General features: G+C 43.3%; 1 protein-coding gene across 2 annotated transcripts; it reads right to left on the minus strand.

Annotated features, from left to right (window-relative positions):
* Positions 1-233: 233 nt before the first annotated feature.
* Positions 234-20,304, minus strand: si:ch211-1i11.3 (mitogen-activated protein kinase kinase kinase 5). Of its 2 annotated transcripts, XR_005070793.1 has the most exons (29): positions 19,830-20,166; positions 19,584-19,723; positions 17,965-18,152; positions 17,637-17,805; positions 16,337-16,443; positions 15,965-16,135; positions 15,642-15,754; positions 13,986-14,145; positions 13,621-13,771; positions 12,892-12,996; positions 12,496-12,545; positions 11,798-11,893; positions 10,167-10,251; positions 9,675-9,808; positions 8,475-8,602; positions 7,478-7,614; positions 7,289-7,394; positions 7,008-7,165; positions 6,402-6,603; positions 6,032-6,197; positions 5,526-5,691; positions 3,725-3,910; positions 3,512-3,617; positions 3,083-3,341; positions 2,732-2,844; positions 1,743-1,840; positions 1,561-1,637; positions 1,202-1,365; positions 234-829 (listed from the first exon to the last, which is right to left on the minus strand). XR_005070793.1 is itself a non-coding variant. In XM_037075167.1 (28 exons), the coding sequence occupies exons 1-28, from the start codon at positions 20,164-20,166 to the stop codon at positions 1,269-1,271; spliced, it is 4,005 nt and encodes a 1,334-aa protein (XP_036931062.1). In that variant the 5' UTR covers positions 20,167-20,304; the 3' UTR covers positions 872-1,268. The 2 variants fall into 2 exon arrangements, 1 of the variants encoding a protein (XP_036931062.1); XM_037075167.1 differs by lacking the exon at positions 234-829 and having other exon boundaries at positions 872-1,365; positions 19,830-20,304.
* Positions 20,305-20,680: the final 376 nt, after the last annotated feature.

Consider the following 20,680-nt stretch of genomic DNA (forward strand, 5'->3'; position numbering starts at 1 on the left):
TTTATCCCATTTGCATTCAAATAAGCATGCCTGGGGACCTTATTCTCTTCCGAGAACTGCCTGTTTATTCACTTACAGAAACAATAAGTATTTCTGAGTTTTTATTATCACCTCGATAATATTATGAATATTAAAATTCTGAGTTTTCCAAAACTACATACTGCTTCTTGAAGATGACTGTTACAGCCAGTGGTTAAAAAAAACACACACAAAACAGTTGTGAATATGGCATTACTAATATCTTTAGTGAGTGCCGTGGTTATTAGGGGCCAGGCCCAGTGTCTCAGTGAGGTCATACCCCAGAGCACGGAGCTGACAGGCTTATGTCATTTAACAAGCCACTGTTGACGTTATCAAAATAAAGAACATCCTCTGATCTCACACAGGACCACTGAGACTACCAGGGAATGACGACACACTGGAAAAAGAAACAAAGCAGATAAACGAACAAATGTCTTTTTATACATGTGAAATGTTTCTCTAAAGCCGATTTTTAACACTTGGACGAGACCATTATTATTATCATCATTATTATTTGTCAGACAAAAGTCTGATGTCTAAAACACAAACAGGAGACCTCCGCAAAAGCATGAACACACACACATACCCTCAACTCACACACACACACACACACACACCCATGTCACTGTTTCTACGGAGATGTCAACATTGTGAAAACAGATGAGGGAACACGTGTGGAATCTTCAGACTGTTGATCACCTCTTCCACTCCACGTCACTCCCTTTAGAAAACTTCCTCCCTGTTACAAACACGTGGCTGTGCGCGGATAAGGAGTCAGTCTGGGAGATTTAAGGTTCCTGTTTATCATCTGAATGGGATATAAAGTACAAATAACCAGAATGCAGAGACGTTCATCTTAAATACATTATGCCTTTAATAACTTAGGTCCTGCTAAGCTTTCTGTAAAGCAGCGTCATCATAAAAACAGCATTAAATGTGTTCGTTTGCAGACGTATCAAATCTCCACTTGGCAGTTTTTCATTTTTAATTTCTTTCTTTTTTTATGAAGGCATAATTAAAATCCCACTGGTCACAGAAGCCCTGAGAAAATGTAAAATGCTGGCAACATTCAGCTTTTTGCATTTTAATGAACAGGCACAAAAACTGGGAGAAGCAGTCAGTATCTTTTTAAAAAAAAAAGACTTCTCTGATAAGTCAGTTACATTCGCCGCTGCCTCACCTCCTCCAGATAACACAGGACCAGCCTGTCAATGAATCTGTCCTCTGATGTACAACATCAGCAGCAATTAAAGAAGAGTGTCCTCGCTGTCCTCGTTGTGCGTGCTGAGCTGGGTCTTCCTTCGAGTTTTGATGGCCGCCCAGAGTCGACACAGCATGCCGCCTCTGAAACAGCAATGTTGGGACAGATTTTTAACTGATGTCAGTGCAGTCTCAAACACCACCGGGGATTTTTTGATGAAACTCAATCTAACGAGGTACACGGCGTGTTTTCTGCACTACCATCTCCGGGGGGGTAATCCCCTCTTACACTTCTGCACGGACAGATGGTGTGAGGGGCGATGTGTGGAGACGGCTCACCTTATTCCACAGTACATCAAGTCGTCCCTGGAGGCCATGTGGAGGAGACAGTCCAAGGTGAACTCATGAGAGAGCAGCTAGAAAACAGGATCACACAGGTGAGGATTAACAGTGTGCAGGGGGTGAGTAATACTAACAGCCTCCGGAAAAAAAAAAAAAGGCAGAGCTTTGGTTGAGTTTACCTTATTGATAGTGTCTTGATCTATGAGGACAGACTTGAGCCAGCGGACCAAAGCCTTCACCTCTGGATTAGAGTTTGTCTGCGAAGCCAATCCGCCATCTATAACGCACAGGGATCACAACCGCTCAGACGGCATCAGGCATGCTGTGTCTCACCTTGTAGACATAACAGAAACTCCTGGCCTATTCCAAAGGCACGCTGCAAAATCATTACGCAAACGGATGAGCACATTAGCCGATGATCCCGTGGTCTATGCCTCAGACACAAACCAGTCAGGCAGAAATCCAGAGCTTGGAGCTGAGGCGTGGTGGCGATTGACTGGTGCGAGTGTTAAGAAACAGTAATGACAGTCACTGAATTGATAATCCAAAGAGGGATCGGTCCAGTGTTGCAACACTGGTCATGCCGCAGCTTGCGTGGCTGCTCATCAGGCTGAACGCTAAACAACTCTGACTTAGTTAGTCCCGTTTTTGGCAAATGACTTCAGAGAACGTGATAAATATCCTCCATTTTAAAAAGATACAGTTGTAACATAAGCATTATAAGACTAGGCCTTTGTTATGCATTTTGCCGAGCTGTGTCCAACAGTGTTTAAACTGTTCACGCTTACAGTACATTCCGTGTAGTTGCCTGTCACTTTAACCTCAGGAAGAACATCACGTGATACGTATGAGCATCAGGAATGAAGTCAGCGAATATGACTAAATGTAAGGTGAATAAGTCTTTTAAATACTGCCTCATCCAGGAGACATTCATGCCCGACTCAGGTCAGATAGATTTTTATCAGCAAAGGTTGTCGCTAAACAATGAGGACAACAACTCCAGTGATCCTGCGTAACATAGCAACGTCTTAAACAACATAGTTTGAGTTCGAGAGACTCCTAGTGGTAGAAATACTGATAAAAATGTCTAATTTGGAATATTTTCTTTTATCGTAAATTACAAGCAGGGGGAAATCAACCAGTTCTACTGTGTGGTTGACAGCGTTACCTTCAGCGACTGCCGCCTTCCTCAGCGCATCTATCTGTTCCTGTTTCCTCTGGACAGAGCTCCTCAGCAGCTCCTGGTACTCTCTCTCCTTCTCACTCAGCTGAGTCAGCAGTCTGAAACCCAAACAGCCATCATCACTCAGCAGAAAGCAGTGCAGCTTATGAAGTCAGATTAGTCGCTGTGTAATTAACGTCTAGTTTTCCAGGGCTTTGTTTTTATTCCACACATCAAAAGTATTTCATTTAAATCCAAATGTAAGCGTTTAAATCTGAATCCTTCAGGGACGCGCAAATAATGCAAACTGCCGCTCATCATGAAAAAACAAAGAACAAAACAAAGTGAAACAATCACCCTCTGGTTTCTAGTCGTAGTTCTCTTAGTTTTTCGCTGAGGGGGCAGTTGGGGTTGAGGACGAGGTCTGCAGGGAGGTTGGGGCTGGGTGCAAACGGGATCTCGTTTATGGGCGTTTTGTCCAGCGTGTCTTCTGACGCCGCCTGCTGGTCGCAGAGTAGGAGACCTACGGGAGTGTCAGGAGTGTCGGGGTCGGCGTCCTGCTCCTCAGGGGTGCTGTCCTCTATCTCAAACGAGGACTGCAGCTGCAGTTTGAGCTCTACGGGGAAGAGAGGGGAGCGGCAGGATGGATGGGAGGAAAAAACGATGGATGAATGAATGACAGGAATCCCAAAAACTATTAAAAAGCAAAAAAAAAAAAAAAAAATGTGTGCACTCTCTACAGGGATTTAACCCAAACTTCAGAACCTGGATCAGATGAAGCGCTACCTGGTAAAAGCACTGTGAGGGCGTCCTGGACTGCCTGTCTCAGCAGGTTGTCCAGAGCAAACATCCAGTGAGGCTTCACTTGTTGTTGCTTCAACACCTTTTTCACCTGCGCACAGAGCAGAAAGTTTAACGTGAGTGTGAGAAAAAGTTGCGTTTCACTCAATCTGCTTACTAGGGGAATGTCTGTGCTGACTCTGAAGTGAAGTAACTTACTGCATCTTGGAAGCTGAACAGCACCACCTGCAGGCTGTTCAGTGACACTGCGGCGGCGAGAAGTTCGGCTCGGAGCTCCAGCAGGCTACTGGTCAGCTGCTTCCTGTCCGGCGAGCGGATGTTTTCTCTCAAGCAGCTAATGAGCTTATTGATGTGGTCTGCAGTTAGTGACGATCCCTCGCCGTGCTGTTAACAGAACAGAATGTAGTGGGATACAATACTTCTATTGTTCTTTCTTACAATTTTCCAGTCACCTTTGTTCCCCTTTGTCAGGAAAGGGCCTTGGAGGGTCAGAACTGAAACATAATAGTGAGCCACAGGCCAAAAGCATCCATTGTGTTGCGTTAAGACACAAAACGGCGCTGTAGGGAAACCTGGAGAGGTGATGCATTTTCTAAATCTGATCTGAATGTGTTTCTCTCCTGTGTTTATGACTTATGAACAGGTGAAAAATATTTGAAATTTACAATGTTCCTGATTTTTTTTCACTTGCCTCTCAAGGCTTCCGTAGTTCCAGGATCCTTCAGTTACATTAATTTGACTGACCTCCTGCACAAAATGTCACTCAGTGATGAAAAATAACAATAATCCGTGATGCTACATATTTAAAAAGCATTTTTACGTTACCAAAAAACTAAAAGAGCACACAGTGATTCATATCATCAATCATCATCAATTGCTACAATTATTATTTTGCTGCTGGAAAACATCTGGCTGGCTCACTTCACTTTGGGCAGCCGAGTCCTACGTTAAGCCTCTGAAGTCACAGCTGTGGTGCTGCACTGAAAACAACAGCTTAGTCTCATGTTTGTACAGATTAATCTTTGATCCAAACACTTAAGAAATAAATCAAACATTAGGTGCACATTCTGAAATTTCGATCATTATGATATTTAAATGTGTGCAACAAAACCCCGCGTTTATTTCTCAATCTTCATTTAAATATTGCATCAAAGAAGTGTTGCACAAGTCAGCAGCAGGCCGGAGTAAGAAATATACAGTAAGGTGCTGATTGTGTGAGATTTAACATCTATTTCTGTACATTTGAAAACTGTCCATCAGATAATTCGAGCAGCCTTTCGGAAAGCTAATTTAACCACAATGGGTGACCAGATCGGCAGGATATCAGGCTAAAAATAAAGCACTAGGACTTGAATGTTACCCGCAGAGTCAAGATTATGATGATGATGATGCCTTGGCAGACATTTTCAAAAAGTTTTAGCTTATTGCCAAGTAGGAAACGATACAAACGTTGCTCTATTTGTTAGGCCTGTGTTGATAGGTCCCTTTGTGACTAGTGAGGCTTTTATATTCTGAGTGGATCCTGGCAAATATCTGAACTGCAGAGAAAACCGTCAAAGTCTAAAAGTCCTTTTTCGGGGGAATGCGCTTTCCTGCTCTTGTGCATGCATGACAGCTTTTAAGTGGGAAAACAAAAGCCGGACCCAGTTTAAATAAGTTGACAAAACTGCCTCCAGGCACACAGTTATTAACTACGAAGCCAACTTTAATATTAGTTTAGCCCTCGCTGCAGCGTAGACAGTCATGCCGTGTTGCTGCTGGATCACATGGAGGTTTTTTGCAAAGCCGGTGCAACATGTTTGGACAATTTGTGTGACATCAAACTGAAATGGAATCCAGACGTTCAGGGATCATAATGGGGAAATTTCCACATGATGTCTTTGACTATTAGCAAAGACTCTGCCAGTCCTGATTTATCTGTCAGCATCTGTTATGATGGAAGATGTGCAGTTATTAGATTGCACAATACTCTGAGCTGTGACATTTTTTCTTCACCCACCTGAGGCACAGATTCCTGTATATTGAACACGACGAGACTGATGTAGTCGGTGAGGACCCGGTGCAGCGTCGCCCTCCGTTCACTGTCCTTCCTCAGCATAAAGAGTCCAATATTCTCCTCTGTTGAGGCCGGGCTGCACATCTCTGAGGGGGAGTCCTCTGGTAATCTGGACAACAAGAAGATAAATCAAAACGGATCATCAGATAAAGTTATAAAAAAAACTGAACAAGTAACGTATCTATCGAAATGAAAAACCCGCAAGATAAAGGAATGAAGATAAGGATGATGAATGTGCGATTTATGGGTGAACACATGTGCTGTCTGAAGACCGTGGCAATGACAAAGTGGCACTTTGACCTCATTTATACCAACACAGGATGTCGCCTCACCAGACGCTGCAACTGAAACCTCAGTGTGGTTTGCCACCGATGCAAAGTCCTGCAGAACCACGGCTAATGCACAACTCAAAAGGCTTTCATCTTCTGCTGAGTGGCACTACAACTTACGGCAGGAAGCTGGTGCTGGGTGGGCTCTCTGAGATTTCATCTGCTCGGAAGGCTGACTGCTGCCTCCTGAGGTCAAGGGAACAGGACAGGTCGATCGAGCCCGAGTAGGAATCGGTGTCCTCCACGAGGATGGAGATGGGCACTGACAGGCTGCGCTGATAGTCGGCTGCAAAGGATTGTGGTTTTGATGTGTGAGGGTTAGAAATCCCAGGTAGCAGGTCTCATAACAGCACTGACCTCTCATGGGTCATGACGGTCGCGATAACAAAAAGAAGATTGCGTAACTAATCTTGATAAACTGGCTGATTAAAAAAACATATAAGAGACAAAAACAGCAGTATGCGGATTTTGATGTGTACTACAGCCTCACCTGCACTAAGGAGGTCTTTCGATTCAGTTTCCTGCTGAGCCCTGGCCTTCTTCCTGGGGGACAACTTGAGGAAGGGGTCCACCAGCAGCTCTGCCGCCGTGGCTCTGTCGTCCGGGTTCGGCGTGAAACAGTTCATGATGAAGCACTTCGCCGTGTCGGACATGCACTCAGGAACCTTGGGGTGGATCTTGAACATGCCCACCTGGAGGGATTGAAGCATTGACCATCAAAAATAAAGAAAAAAGACAAAGTTGCGAGTTTTTGTTTTCACATAGAGTTTAAAGTTGCATTAAGGACCATCATTCAATGTCATGAACACAGATTTAACAGATATGTTGTCTATTCTAGTGCTGCACAACATATAGTATATATTTGCGTGGCATCATGTGCATAGCATCTATCCAGCTTTTCAAGTGTGTACCTCATGGTGGTGCTAGAGGAAAAATCAAGAGTGACTTTTCAGATTTTTATTTTAAAGCCTCGCTTGTGTCCAGCACCACTACAAAAATATGAACATTGCCAAGTTCAGAATGATCCTTTCATGATGCTACCATAACACCTGCATGTACAGTATTTACTAAACACACAGCTTTCCCTTAATTTTACCTTGAACATGGCTGCCTGAGGACTTCCCAGCTCGTGGAACGGTGTTTTGCCTGTTGCCATCTCTATAATCGTGCACCCAAGAGACCAGATATCAGCCGGCTTCCCATAACCCCGAGGCCCCTGGTCTATGATCTCCGGGGCCATGTACTGCAGCGTTCCTGTTGGGAAAAACAATCATCGGAAAAGTAGTTCAAATTAAACGACTGCAGCCAATACATATAAAAATACAGCTTGTATTTTTTACGTTTAAGTTAAAGTGTGTGAAACAAGCAGCGTTTTACCAGCGAACGTCTCGGTGCAGGGGTTGATTCCTGCTAATCGCTTGGAGGTCCCGAAGTCGGAGATCTTCAACACTCCGCTGTAGGTGTTGATCAATACATTGTCACCCTGCAGAGCAGACGAATGAGCCATGCTGAGACGTTTCCCCAACAGCGACTGGCGAATACTCAAAAGCTAGGATGACCTCTCACCTTAATGTCTCTGTGGACTATCTGATTTTCGTGCAGGTATTTGAGCCCCTCGAGGATCTGTTTGGTGTAGAAGATGATGGTGGCCTCGTTGTCTTTCAGAGGACCCCATTTGGAGCGCAGGAGGGACGACAAACTTCCTACAAGCAGGGAAGTAAAAAACGATATTTGCTGATTTGCGTCACATTGGAAAACACAATTTAATGATTTCTCAACCGTGCATCAGTTACATCTGGAAACACGAGACCCAGCTCTGGAGTGATTGCTGACGTATCTTCAGGTGTTTATCTAACTATCATGCCATTGTGTCTGAGGAGGTTTTTCCGCAGTGAGCAGGACTTTGGCACCACCCACTTTTTAAAAAAATTGACTTCCAGTAGATGTTGCACAATCGCCCTTATACTTCTGAGCACGGGTCGGAGCAGACTTCCTTGATTCTTAATAAAGTCATCATCCTGTAACAAAGCCCCACAGCTGCTGAGGAAATGCTGAGTCGAAAGCAGGGGCAGGGCTTCCTTATGTTAGCACCTCCGAGGAACCGAGATTCCTTGCAAGACACGGACTGTTTTAATTCCAGTGAAATTTCATAGAATACTGTGACTTATCATTTACATTCCACTGCATGATAATGGATTTGTAGATTCCTTGAAAACACTGAGTATAACACTAATGCATTAGTCTGGTTCTCTGTGTAAAATGAAAATGAGTGGGCATCAGTATAAGCAGATGAAGCCGAATTGCTGATCTTCAGGTTTTCTGACTTAATGACGCCAACTTGTTTTGAGACATCCTCAGGCGGTTCTAGAAAGACAGTTTCCTGTTTTCCTTTGCAGTGTTTTTAAGTTTCATACCGCCAAGGGTGCGTGCAAGGTGTCATTTTTGAGAAGTTTAACCATTTCTCTTCAATGTTTTTACATTGGTGTGTAGATTTAGCTAAAGCACCCTCTCCTATTGTTTGAAACTAAATATATTAGAAGTTTAAGAGGTCAGGGGTTCAAACCTCCGGGTACTTCCTCCATGAAGATCTTGATGAATCCATCCTGACTGACGGAGCCCAGGTACTGGACAATATTTCTGTGTTTAAGCCTCTTGTGCAGAGCGATTTCCTCATGGAGGGGCTGCGAGTACCTGGGGGACACAGAGAGATACACAAGTGTGACTCGGAGGTTTTTAGAATTTGGCTTTAAAAAGAGTGTAATTAACATCTTTTCAAAACTATTTGGAATCTAAAGGGTTCTACAAGCTGTATGGAGCCATTTAAAGTGATTCTTTAAATCTTTTTTTTTTTTTTTTTTTAAATTTCAAAACAAGTCCCCGCCTGCGTCAGACGTTCAGGAGAATGCTGCGAGGCTCCAGAAAACGTTTCGTGGACTTTGAAACTTCCCCTGACATTCCATCACCGTGAAGATGAGTAGATCATGACCCAGTCTTCATTTTTTTTTTTTTTTGGTGAACCGTTCCTGTAAGTCTGCTGACTGTGCATGACAGACGACACATCCTCTCTGATACATACAGTTTATATTGTGTTAGCAGTAAGAATAAACAAGGTGGAACAAGGATTAATGTTGCATTGCAAGTAAATCAATGAATTGGTCAAGAGGAGCTGATTGCTTAAGCTTTAAAAAAAAACAAGGCTTACACATTATGTCACGACAGCTGCTATTGCACCACACTAAAGTGCATTTTTTATACTCATTCCCACTCCCTGTCTCAGTTCAGTTAACATGATCTTTTCTGTTTTGTCTCTTTACATCTGGATCATTGCTACACAAAGACTGATTTGACAATTTGATAAATTAATGAGTAAATCTTGATGATTACAGCCTCAGATGACTGACAGATGAAGATAAATGCCGTGCTGCTTCTTTAAAACAGAGAGGTCGGGCAAACGCTTAAAAAGTGATTAAAATATCATGTTTCCCTTCAAGCGAATCTTTTATTTAAAAGCTTCAGCTCTTTGTGTAGATTACAGAGTAACAACCAAAGAGGGAAGTGTATAAACACTCATCCGTCTCCCCAAAGATTCCTAAAGCGCACTGGGGATCCGGAGCACGGCAGTGAGAGTCCCCTCTGCCAAATCCATTCCCATTAGGGTTGTTTTGGAAAAAGACATTCTTGTGAAAAACAGTGCAGCTCTGTTTCCCAGTACGGTTGGAAACAGTTTCCCTGAGTGGGAAAAACAGTGGGAGTGTTCTCATACGTGCTGTCCTTCTCTGGGATTTCCTTGATGGCGATGCGGACTTGGTTGCTCAGGTCCCTCCCAGCGTACACCACGCCGTACGTTCCTTTTCCCAGAACCACCTTGTCGCCGTTCTCATTGGTCTCGTAGATGTACTGTGAAAAAAAGGAAACGCGGGCCTGCATGAATGAGAGGGCGGCGACTGAGAGTGAGAGCACCAGAGGAGCAGCGAGGAATTTCACAAGCCACTGCAAGTAGCAGAAGTGAGACGCGTTGCGAAGTGAGAGGACAGATGTTTCATTCATTCAAGTCCCAAATTTGCACAATGAATACAAAAACAAATATGAATGATTTTTTTATGTGTTTTGCACAAACAGATGCTACACACGGAGCCAAATCATGTGGAGAATATGAAGGGAATGTTTCTGCTCTGCGACTGCAGTTGGTTTTTTCACATGTTGAGAGCTAAAATTGAGCCACTCTGCGTCAGAGCGATGAAGCACAGGGACTGACCTCTAGTATTTCCCCGGTCAGATGGTCCAGGTCTGGGGTCGGCTCTTTAGCCTGCTGGAGCAGAGAGTTGACCAGCTCACAGAACCTAGAGAGAGAGAGAAAGGTGTGAGATGAGAACATGCTGTTAATGATGGTTAAATAAAGTTTTAAAGAATATCAGTTAAAGTAAAGTGATAAAAAACTAGATCTAGACCTGTGTTTTTCCATATTGTTTGCTTCATTTCATTTTTAATTTTTGTTTTGTTATTCAGTTTAGTTCAACTTGGTATTCAGAATGGGTTCACTCTTTTCAGTTCAGTTTTTGTTTAAACATCTTTCGGTTGACAGTTTCAGTTTTTTTGTTTCCTAACACTGGTCAGGTCTTACAATATGAACACAACACTTTGTGAATGCAAATGACTCACAGTCATGTAGACATCAGAGTGTCAGTAAACATACTGTCTGTATGACAGATACAGATGTAGCACTTGTTGTGTTTTCAGATTTCATCAAAAAGAATGAAGCTTGAGACTATTCCTGTATATTTTGATTTAATTGTAGGTCATATTGTTGCATTTAGCTTTTGTTTTGAGATCTCATTTAGCTTAAATGTTTTTGTCCACTTTGTCCACTGCTACGGAGCATTTATTTACTTTTATATATGTTTTAGTGCACAGGAAGATGTAAATGGAGTGCAAGCATGCAATTGTTCTGCGCATCTTGCTGCTACGCTTCATAGCATAGCAACCTGTTGACAGTGGCAGCAGGATGCAAACTGACACTTAAAGCGAAACTCTCGCCAAAATGCAACCCAGGCTTTTTTGTGAATGTACATGAGTCAAACCTTCTTGTAAAAGCATATTTACAACAAAAGAGGCACTTTTAAGATTGACCGTATTTTTGTTTTCAGCTCAAACTCATTTTCAGTGGGAGTGCATGGGGCACAGACCCTGGTGATCCTACGAGCAAAGTTTCATGCTGTTCTTAATGTTTTAAAAATAGTGATTTTGATGCCATGCATGAAAAATACAGTCAATCTTAAAAGCCTCTTTTGTCGTAGTTATGCTTTTAAACAAAGGTTTGACTCATATACATTCAAAAAACGTAGGTTGCATTTTGGCGAGAGTTTCACTTTAAAAACAACAATACAACCGTTATGCACACAGACATGAAGGCTTTTATTCCCATTTTCCACCTCTAAAAAAAACAAACAAAATATATTCCACTTCCACTATATTGAGGTTAGACTTCTGCAGTGGATGTGTCAAAGCTGATTCTACGTGCAGTGTTAGACACCACAAGAGGTTAGATGGATTTATTTGAGGTCAGGGATTTGGGTGAACTGACTGTTTTCAGTGTGAAAAAAAATCTTTCCTAGGGTGATTTCCTGGAAGGCAATAAAGGAAATATGACTCACACGCTAAAATTACATCACACTCATTTCTCCAGGCCGCCAACGACAGGAAAACATCTGCCAGTTTGTCTGTCGTTCTCTGATTATCTTCACACATCCCGTTATGATGGTCACACACACACACACACACACACACACACACACACACACACACACACACACACACACACACACACACACACACACACACACACACACACTCTGCCGGCTTTATCTTTACATTTTATTAGGCACTCACCCTTTACAGTGGAGCTCGGAGGGGAAGCAGAGCTGGAAGTCATCAGAGTTGTAGTGGACGTACAGGAAGCAGCTCCGCTCATCAATCTTTGAAGCACTTCAGAGAGAGAGAGTAAAACCATATTTAGAAAGGATTTTTACTCTTCAAATAATCATTATCCCTCATTTATTTGTTCTGAAAATGATCAGCACGGCAATGTTGACACTGATTAAAAACAGGCTGTATCCATCTACCCCTTCTTTTTCTTTTCATCTCAGTGAACAAATGGTTAATGTTTGAATCACAAAGGGTGTCGGGGAAAATTGATTAGCTCATGGAGGCCCTTCATCAATGATTAAAAGGTGTTTCTTATCTTTCCCCAAACACAGTGCAATCTGATGAAGTTTGTTTGCGGTTTTTGAAGTGACCGAGCAGCTCACTGTTTTTGGGTATTTGTGGAAAATTGCCTGAGCGGCTAATTGGCAGACAAAACCTGAAGTCTAAGGTAATCAGCAGCCCTGATCATCAGCCGGGGAGGAACCGACAGGAATAAGAGCAGCAAAGCCTGGACCCATATTGACAGAACAGAAATCTGACTGACAGCCAAGGTTTCCCCGACAACCTGCATGTTTTGGGTCGTCTGCCTGCAGGCCTGACCACACCCTGAACCGAGAGCAGATATTTGAGGAGATGTTAGCACATGCTGTACTCCACTTTACCTCACTCCCCGGATTGCAGAGGCTGGGAAAGTCCACTGGTGTAAGCCTTTCTGTAGAATCAAGGATGAAGTTAAAAGCACAGGACAAACACTGCAGAGAATCAGGGAACGTTACACATGACAGAGCAGCTTTTATTTGCATGTACATACAACCTGAGAGAGAGAGAGAGTCAAGCAGTATGAAAGTCAGTCAAAGAACACACCCACGTACTCACCTGATTAAACATTCACTGGATCATAAAGTGTGCGAGACGTCGGTTCTTCCGGTTATTATGCAACTTATTCTGCATTATGTGTGAAAGGCAGGTAACTCGTAAACATGTGCCGAGATAACAAGCTGCTCTGGGGTTGAGTGTGGGGGTGGGTGGGGGTGGGTGGTGGTGGAGGGTCTGCATACCTTAAAGTTGGTGACATGTTTCAACTGGACAGTGCGACTTTCATCCTCCTCACTCACACACATGATAGCCGGCTGGAGGAGTTTACTGGGCTCCAGAATGAGAACCTGGAAAGCAGCAACTCAAAATTTAAATTTCCCGAACGTATCTCATCACGTACAGCAACTGTTATAACTAACTGTCATAGAGGAGCAGAGAAACCAGAAAATGTTCACATCTAAGGAGCTGGAATCAGAGAATTTTATTTTATTTATTTTCTTTAAGATCACTCAGACTGATTCATTTGATTAAAAGGAACAATTCACCCAAGTATGAATCTTCAGGCATTATATTCTCATCCTCATGCCTATGGAAAGTCGAGGAAAATTTTGTAGTTGACAAAATGTAAGCCAAAAAAACAACAACAAGCTCCATACAGTTTATCTGGTGTAATCCAAGTCTCTGGAAGATCCAAGATCCCAAATTGATCCAAAGAGATGTTCAACATTTTGGAATCTCATAGCTTCTGCAGAGATGAAGTACGCCCGATGAGCTGATTGGAGCCAATTTATGGGGATTTTACAGGGAACTACTTCAACTTTTTGGGGGAATGCTGTGATGCTGTTTTGCTGTGAATCTCCAGAAATATTTCGAATTATCATTTTTTTGGTTTCCTTTAAGATTAAAAACAAACAGAGCCTCCTCACGTCTCTATCATTAGCGTTACTGTTATGGTTGTCAGCGTTGCTTACTGGGCAGCGGGCTGTGGAGTTGGTGGGTTTACAGGCCTGCAGGAGCAGCTCCATCCAGAAGTCCAGGGTGTCCTGCTTAGGAGCTCTCACCTCGGGAGGCTTGGCAAACTGACGGTACAGGATGAACGTCTCCATAATGGATGCCACGTACCTGAAAAGAAACACTTTCAGCTCTTTAATTTGCAACAAATGAATATGGAAATAAGACCAGAACCCATCAAATGCTTTCTTAATCCACAGGGGGTTCTGATTTATTATTCAAACCAATCAAATGAGACTAAAACGATGATGATGATGATGATGATGATTAAAACACCCTGATCTGCATGATTACTGCTAATCAAGAACTGGTGCTTGAGCCTCACCAGATAGGAGCTTTGAGTCTGTAGAGTTTCTCAGAGGCCTCGATGACTTTCCTGTGCTCGTTGGCGAGGATGTTCGCTCCGAGGTAGAAGCCGACATCCCAGTAGGCCTTCATCTTCTCCAGACTGCCCTTTCTACCCAGCAGGGTGCTCAGAGTCACACCTGGAAACCAACAGACAACAACACTTAGTTATTAACAAATTCATGAAAAAAAATCCCTCATATTTCCAAGCTAATAAGCTAACACTGATATATTGTACGTAGCTTTGAGCTTATTCATCTTGCAGGGTCAAGAACAGTAGCAATGGAGTGCATTAAGGCCTTTTTTTATCTGCACACACACTTTGTACATGACTGGTATTAATTAGGCCACTCGCGCGTTAACACTTATTGATTCTGTTCGAGAAATCAATTAAACAGACCATCATGTGCGTGTGTCAGTCCAAAGAACATGTCCTGATGTGCATTGTGACTATATGTAGAAAAACACTCTCCTACATGTACCAGGCTGCGTGTCATTAGTCATCGAGCATGCCCCCGTTGACTTCCCCTCCGCACTTGCCCCTGGGGGATTCCCTGCCACCATCTTAAGTGTTGTTCCATTTCTCTGAAAACACTGAGGTCGACCTGGATAGGCTCACCCACCACAGAGAGTCGTCAACGATGGCCTTTACAGAGGAGTGTAGCACCCACAAAGTACTGCAATAATGCAGTGTGTGCAGGTAACATGTAAAGTAAAAGTTAGCTAATGAGCTCATTTTCATCCATATGGAACTTGTAGATTAAATTACTTTTCAGTTTCTGTTTGTCCAACAAATCTCAAAGGTCTTAGGGCGGCTTACACGTTCACTGGCCTAGTTATCATCACTAATAAACGGTAAATATATAGTTAATTACACTGCAGAAATGCTTTATAAAATATTTATTAAACACCTGTTTTTTGTAAAGCTGAGGTTTGTAAATATTAACAAATACTGTGAAGTTCATGTGTAAACAGTATATGGATGGCCATTAGGATGTGTCACCTAACATATATAAACATTTACATTTGTTTAATAAATTCTTTCTAAACAATTTAATTCTCTGTCAAGAGTCATATAACCTTTCACTCAAGTTTACTTAATGATGATTATTATCAAATGTTACCTGTTACGAAATTCTCGTCGATTAGCTCGATACTCTATTGAAAAGCTTGTGATTTCTTGATTCCCAACTCTGTCTGCAGTATACGTTTTCTTTGTGATCATCTGTATCATGATGGTCACAAAGAAAACGTCCTAAACCAGTTACTAATGTAACTAAGTGCTAAACTAAGTCTGCTGGTAATCGTGATGAGTCTGCAACTGGCTGCCGATCCCTGATAATTCATTCTGAAAGTGTACAAGGGCATGTGCATTCCATTTAAATCCACCCCACTCCTCCCCCGCCGACTTTCCCTCTGCTCTCCGAGTGGCCTCGGGTGACATATGCTGTTACGTAATGCTGAGGGCTGAGGGTAAACGAGGGGAAGTAGAACTACCAATGATACACAGCGCTGTTTTTTTGCACTAAAAGCAAATAGTGGTGAAACGATTCATTTCAACCGCCTGATGAGAGGAGTTTGTGTTGTAGACCTTTACAACACACCGAGCGAGAAGGAATCTGAAAGCATTAAGCACCAATTTTGCGCAGCTCGATGGAAGTTTCAAACTCGTGGCCGGCTGCCATCAGGAGCACCACGTTGTTGATGCCCGAGTGAAGAGTCGGCTCCGTCTCAAAAGCTTTTCCATACCTGACGGACGACAGAGAAACAGCACAGGTGAATTAAACTGAAACACCTGACGGGTAGAAGACGAAGGTAACGTCAGAAAAATGAGGCGAGGCAGTGCAAACTGCAAACACCTTCGAGCAGCAACAGTCGAAAATGACAGCAGTTAATATGCAGGCTCTGTAGTGACAAACAAACTGCACCCTTTCCCATGAACACGAGGTATATGTGTACCAGTAACAGGCCTGGTCCCTGCTGCGCTCATCGGTGAACCCGGAGCTCATGAACATGTCTTTGTAGATCCGGCCGCACAGGCAGAAGACGTCTGACGCCACCTTCCCTCCCGACTCCACAATGGGCAGAATTAACTCCAAAGCATTGTTGCGATCTCCAGGGCGATTCCTCCTGATGAGGGAGGATTACATGATATTAGCGGCGAAGAGCTCACACGGAGCTCTTTTATCTCGATGACAAAAGGCAAATAAAGGCTTCAGGCGGAGAGTGGCACAAAAAGGACAGAGCTGAAACCGGAGAAGAGATTACAATAGTTCGATTAAGATTGCTTGTAAAAACCAAACACGAATGCAGTGAGAGCTGTGTGGGTACCTGTTTAGAGCAAATATATAATGAAACGTGATATTCTGATGTCTCGCCACCAGACACATGGGCAGGTTGTTCAGCGTCTCCACCAGTTTGATTATGGAATCGTAGTCCTGAGGAGAGAAGGTGCAGGATTACAATGTATTATTAATCGCGCTCTCATCAGACACCAGCATTTAATACTGTGTGTCATTAAAACATTTATTACTAAAATTCATAATGGTTGTTTTTGTCCCACCCACACTTGAGATTAGATCTGACTCTGGGATTTGGTTCATCATGACTCCCATCATCAACAATAATGCTTTCATAACATGCACATAATTAGTGCAGCAAAGTCAATCAATTAGTAAATCAATAGGCTGTTTAAAATAAAAATAAAAAATCTAACAGAAATGGCAAAAGTTTTTTGTCAAATTGTCAAAAGCCTGCATCAACAGGAACTCTTCCACAGAAAACATGGTTCCTGAAACGCCTCGTCAGTAGTCCCGCCTTTAACTCTGTGACTTTGTGACATCACCTGTCACACGATTGTATACTTTATACTTAGGAGCACGATCTGCTTATACTATAGGAGCTAATTTGGCATGTAAACACTGATTTACCACAGCTGCTCTGTTGTCGTTAGCGGTGCTGGGTCAGGCGTGTGTGAGCTGACCAATCAGAGCAGACTGGGTATTTGGGGGGGTGCGGGGGCTTACAGAGACAGAAGAGACAGAGGGCGAATACAGAGCTGCAGCACTGGACAGTATGAGAAAACTGATGAGTGTGTTTGAGCGTTAAACCTTTTCTAGTGTCAGTAGTAGTGTTTTGTATGATGGGATAAATTCGGCTTTGTAAGAAGGGAAGGCTGATCTTTGCATGAAAGCGCTATCCAGGGGAAGACGAATCAAAGAGAAAATTAAAAGTTGTGCAGAAATGAGGATGATTCTGATCTGTACTGTTCAGCATGTTTATGATATTTGTTGGTGAATCATTTTAACATTTGACTGACTGTTCGATGGAAGTGCTTCTGGCTTTGTTTGATGTTGTATTAACTCTCTCAAATGTAACCAAAAAGGCAGTTACAGCCGTTATGGTAACTGGTTAATTTGTTAAGTTAGTCAGTTTATTTGTGAATACAGGATTTCAAAGAAAGATGACTTATGGGCCCTTTAATATTTATTCATTGCATCTGATAAATATGATTAATGTTTGTTTATTAACTGGCCCCTGGCCTCCTGTTACTGAGTTGAGTATCCCTTGTTTAGACCTTTTATCTATTATCGTTTTAGGCATTTACTCCCATTCACAGATAAACACACACCTGAATGTCCCTGTAGGACAGCAGCAGGTTCATGACTATATCCGGGGTGAGCAGCTCCACAGTGTCCAGACGCTGCTGGATGCGGCTCAGCTCCTGGCTCAGGTCTTTGCCGCTGAAACGCTCCCGAGCCATCCGGATCTCATGTCTGATTGACTCCCGGAAGTACTCGCTGTCAGCATGAAGAGCAGAGGGGTCACAGCAATATTCAACGAATCAGCAGAGTGAAGTGAAATATGTGAGGCAGCGAGCCACCACATAAGCAAATGCATGCGTAATCTGAGATGATAATGTTTATGGCAAAGCACTCAGCCCTGCGGTTTGTGCTGACCTGGACTGAATGTGCACGTTGTTCAGCAGATACACCAGCGTCTCCACCAGCGGGGTCAGCAGGGGCTCCAGCTGGAAGCTGGGCTGCATCAGGTCTTTGAGACCCGTCATCATTGTGGCATCGCAGGCAAACACTTTGCCCTGAGGCGACACCACGTAGGGGATGAATGTGTACGTCCCACACTGTTCCTAGAAAGGAAGACAAAGCACCCATCACGCGAGGATTCGCCTGGCATCAGTGAAGCCGAGGCTTCGTCTGCCAGCTGTCAGCGGTTCTGCTTTTTAATACTTAATGTTTCATTTCAGTTAAAGCACTTTGTCTAATCTCTCTCACATGGAACTTGTTTGGATTTCGAAGATGTCACCTTCCAGTCTGGAAAACAGTGATGCACATTTTTCAGTATTTTCTGACTTTTGATAGATCACACCATTATTGTTCAGTTAAGAAAATAATCAGCAGATGAAAATTACATTTAGCTGCAGCCCTCATAGCTTTTTTTTTTTTTTTATAATCGATTAATCAGTTTGAGATAAAGTTCTCTGGTTCCAGCTTCTTTCTTTATCCTCCATAGGTTGTGGAAGCAAAAGCAGAAACATTTGAGGATGATGTTTTGGTCTTTGAGAAACAAAAACAGAAACTTTTTCACCACTTTGACATTTTATATAGAGCAAACAACTCATCGATTATTTGTGAAAATAATCAACAGATTAATGGACAATGAAAATAACAATCCGACGCAGACAATCTGACTCTTTTTTAATCTCACTGTCTCCTGCACCAAGTGGGACACATGTTAATGTGGGTATATGTAACCCTGTGTTGGCAAAACTTGGTCCGGGGTTTGCTGGAAAACGTCTCAAAACTAAAGTACGGCCCCTCTTCTAGATAGGACCACCCAGTGATCTAACAGTGCAGGACTCTTTACATCAGTTCATTTGATTTCAGTGGTGCATATTCTGACACAAATGTTGGATTACTCCACGTTTACACAGTGCACCTGGTGCTTGGGGTTCAGGGCGGTTTGGTTTTGGCCCAAGTTAAATCATTTTGACTTCTTAAAACTGGCTTGTCTATGATTTTGAGGGGTTGCTCTCAGACCTGCAACAAGTTGTAAACTTTTTAGTTATCAAAATAGCTGACGATTAATTTATCGACTGATTTCTGATTCCAGCTGTTGGAATATTAATATTTTCTCCTCTGTGACTGTAAACTGAAGATGTTTTGGTCGTGGACACAGAAGACATTTGAGGATCATCTTGGACTTTGCGAATCTCAGACTGACACTTTTTAAAAACTGTGTTCTGATACTTTCACAGGCCAAACAATCGATTGCTTGACAGATAATAAAATAACATAAAATAACCATTAGCTGCAGCCCTGGTTGCTCTATGTGGTGACTTGTTGCTGCATGCTGTGTGTGTGTGTGTTTGCTTTGTGACTATGTTTCTCTTCTCTTTGCTCTGTGCCTGCCATTTCTGTTACCTTGTGTTCTCTTCTGTGCTGATGTTGATGTAAAGCACTTGGTGCAAAAAGTGCTACATAAATAAAGTTGTTCATCCTTGCATCTATTTGTACTGTCATAATAATAACAGTCTGGGGCTTGTGTCGCTTTAAGTTACCTTGACCGCCTGCAGGTCACTGTCTTGCTTGTAACAGTACAGGATGATGTTATTGGTCATGCTGAAACTTTCTCTCACTCCGAGGTGATAGAAGAGGGAAGGCTGGCAGAAAGAGTCGCTCATCTCCACCACTGCTACGTCTGCGGGGGAAATTTTAAAAGGGCGGGTCAGTTTGCGTAATTGGCGTAGCTGCTGCGCGTATGTGTGTCATCCACACTGCCCCGCAGCCAGCATGCCTGCACTTGCCTGCGTTGTAGAAACTATCCAGGATGTCTGTGGTGCCCAGGGATATTCTCTCAAACGAGATGGTTTGGAAAACGGCGTGCGCGTCCGCGCAGGCTTCCTTCACGCACTTCAGGGACAGGTTCTCCTCGGTCTGCGGCACCGACGCGTCCTCGTTCACCAGGTACGCCACGGACACGGCTCTGGTGCGGCTCCGCGGGGACACGATCTGTTTACCCGAGCCGCTGCCGCTCAGCTCCATGGCCAGAGAGTCCTGCCACAAACTTCCAGCTGACACCCGCACCGGGTCCTTCCTCCTCAGCTCGTGCAGGCTCATCCGCCTGCGCTCCGTCGTGTACATGTTCCCTGCAGCCGACAGTCAGTGCATGTCCTCACACCGGGCAGCCTCCATGTGAAACGGAACAGCGCTGTTGCTTGTTCTTGTAATTCCCCAGGTGCGCCGCCGCCTCTGCTCACATATCCACCACCATTCCCGGTTCGACCCGCCCTCCTCCTCCTCCTCCTCCTCCTCTCCTCCCCTGCTCCGCTCCGCCCGCTGACATTTTCAGACTGAAACTGGATGCCACCCAGCACCGACTCTCTCATGACCTCTGCTGTAAGAAACTGTTTTAATGACGAAGTTCACATAGGAAAACTTGAGTCCCTTTCAGTCAGTTCCAAAAAAAAGTTCAAATTGCGAGATGACAGTGATAATTACTATATTATACGATATAGGTCAGATTAAAAGCAGAAAGTTTGAGATTAAATCATAATCATGACATAACAAAATTGAAATGATGATTAAAAGTAAAAACTATTAAATAAAATAGTAAATATGAGGGGAAAAAGGTCTAGAATATTAAAGTCATGGCCTC

The sequence above is a fragment of the Acanthopagrus latus genome, chromosome 17 (assembly GCF_904848185.1).
Source record: "Acanthopagrus latus isolate v.2019 chromosome 17, fAcaLat1.1, whole genome shotgun sequence".
Lineage (NCBI taxonomy): Eukaryota > Metazoa > Chordata > Actinopteri > Spariformes > Sparidae > Acanthopagrus > Acanthopagrus latus.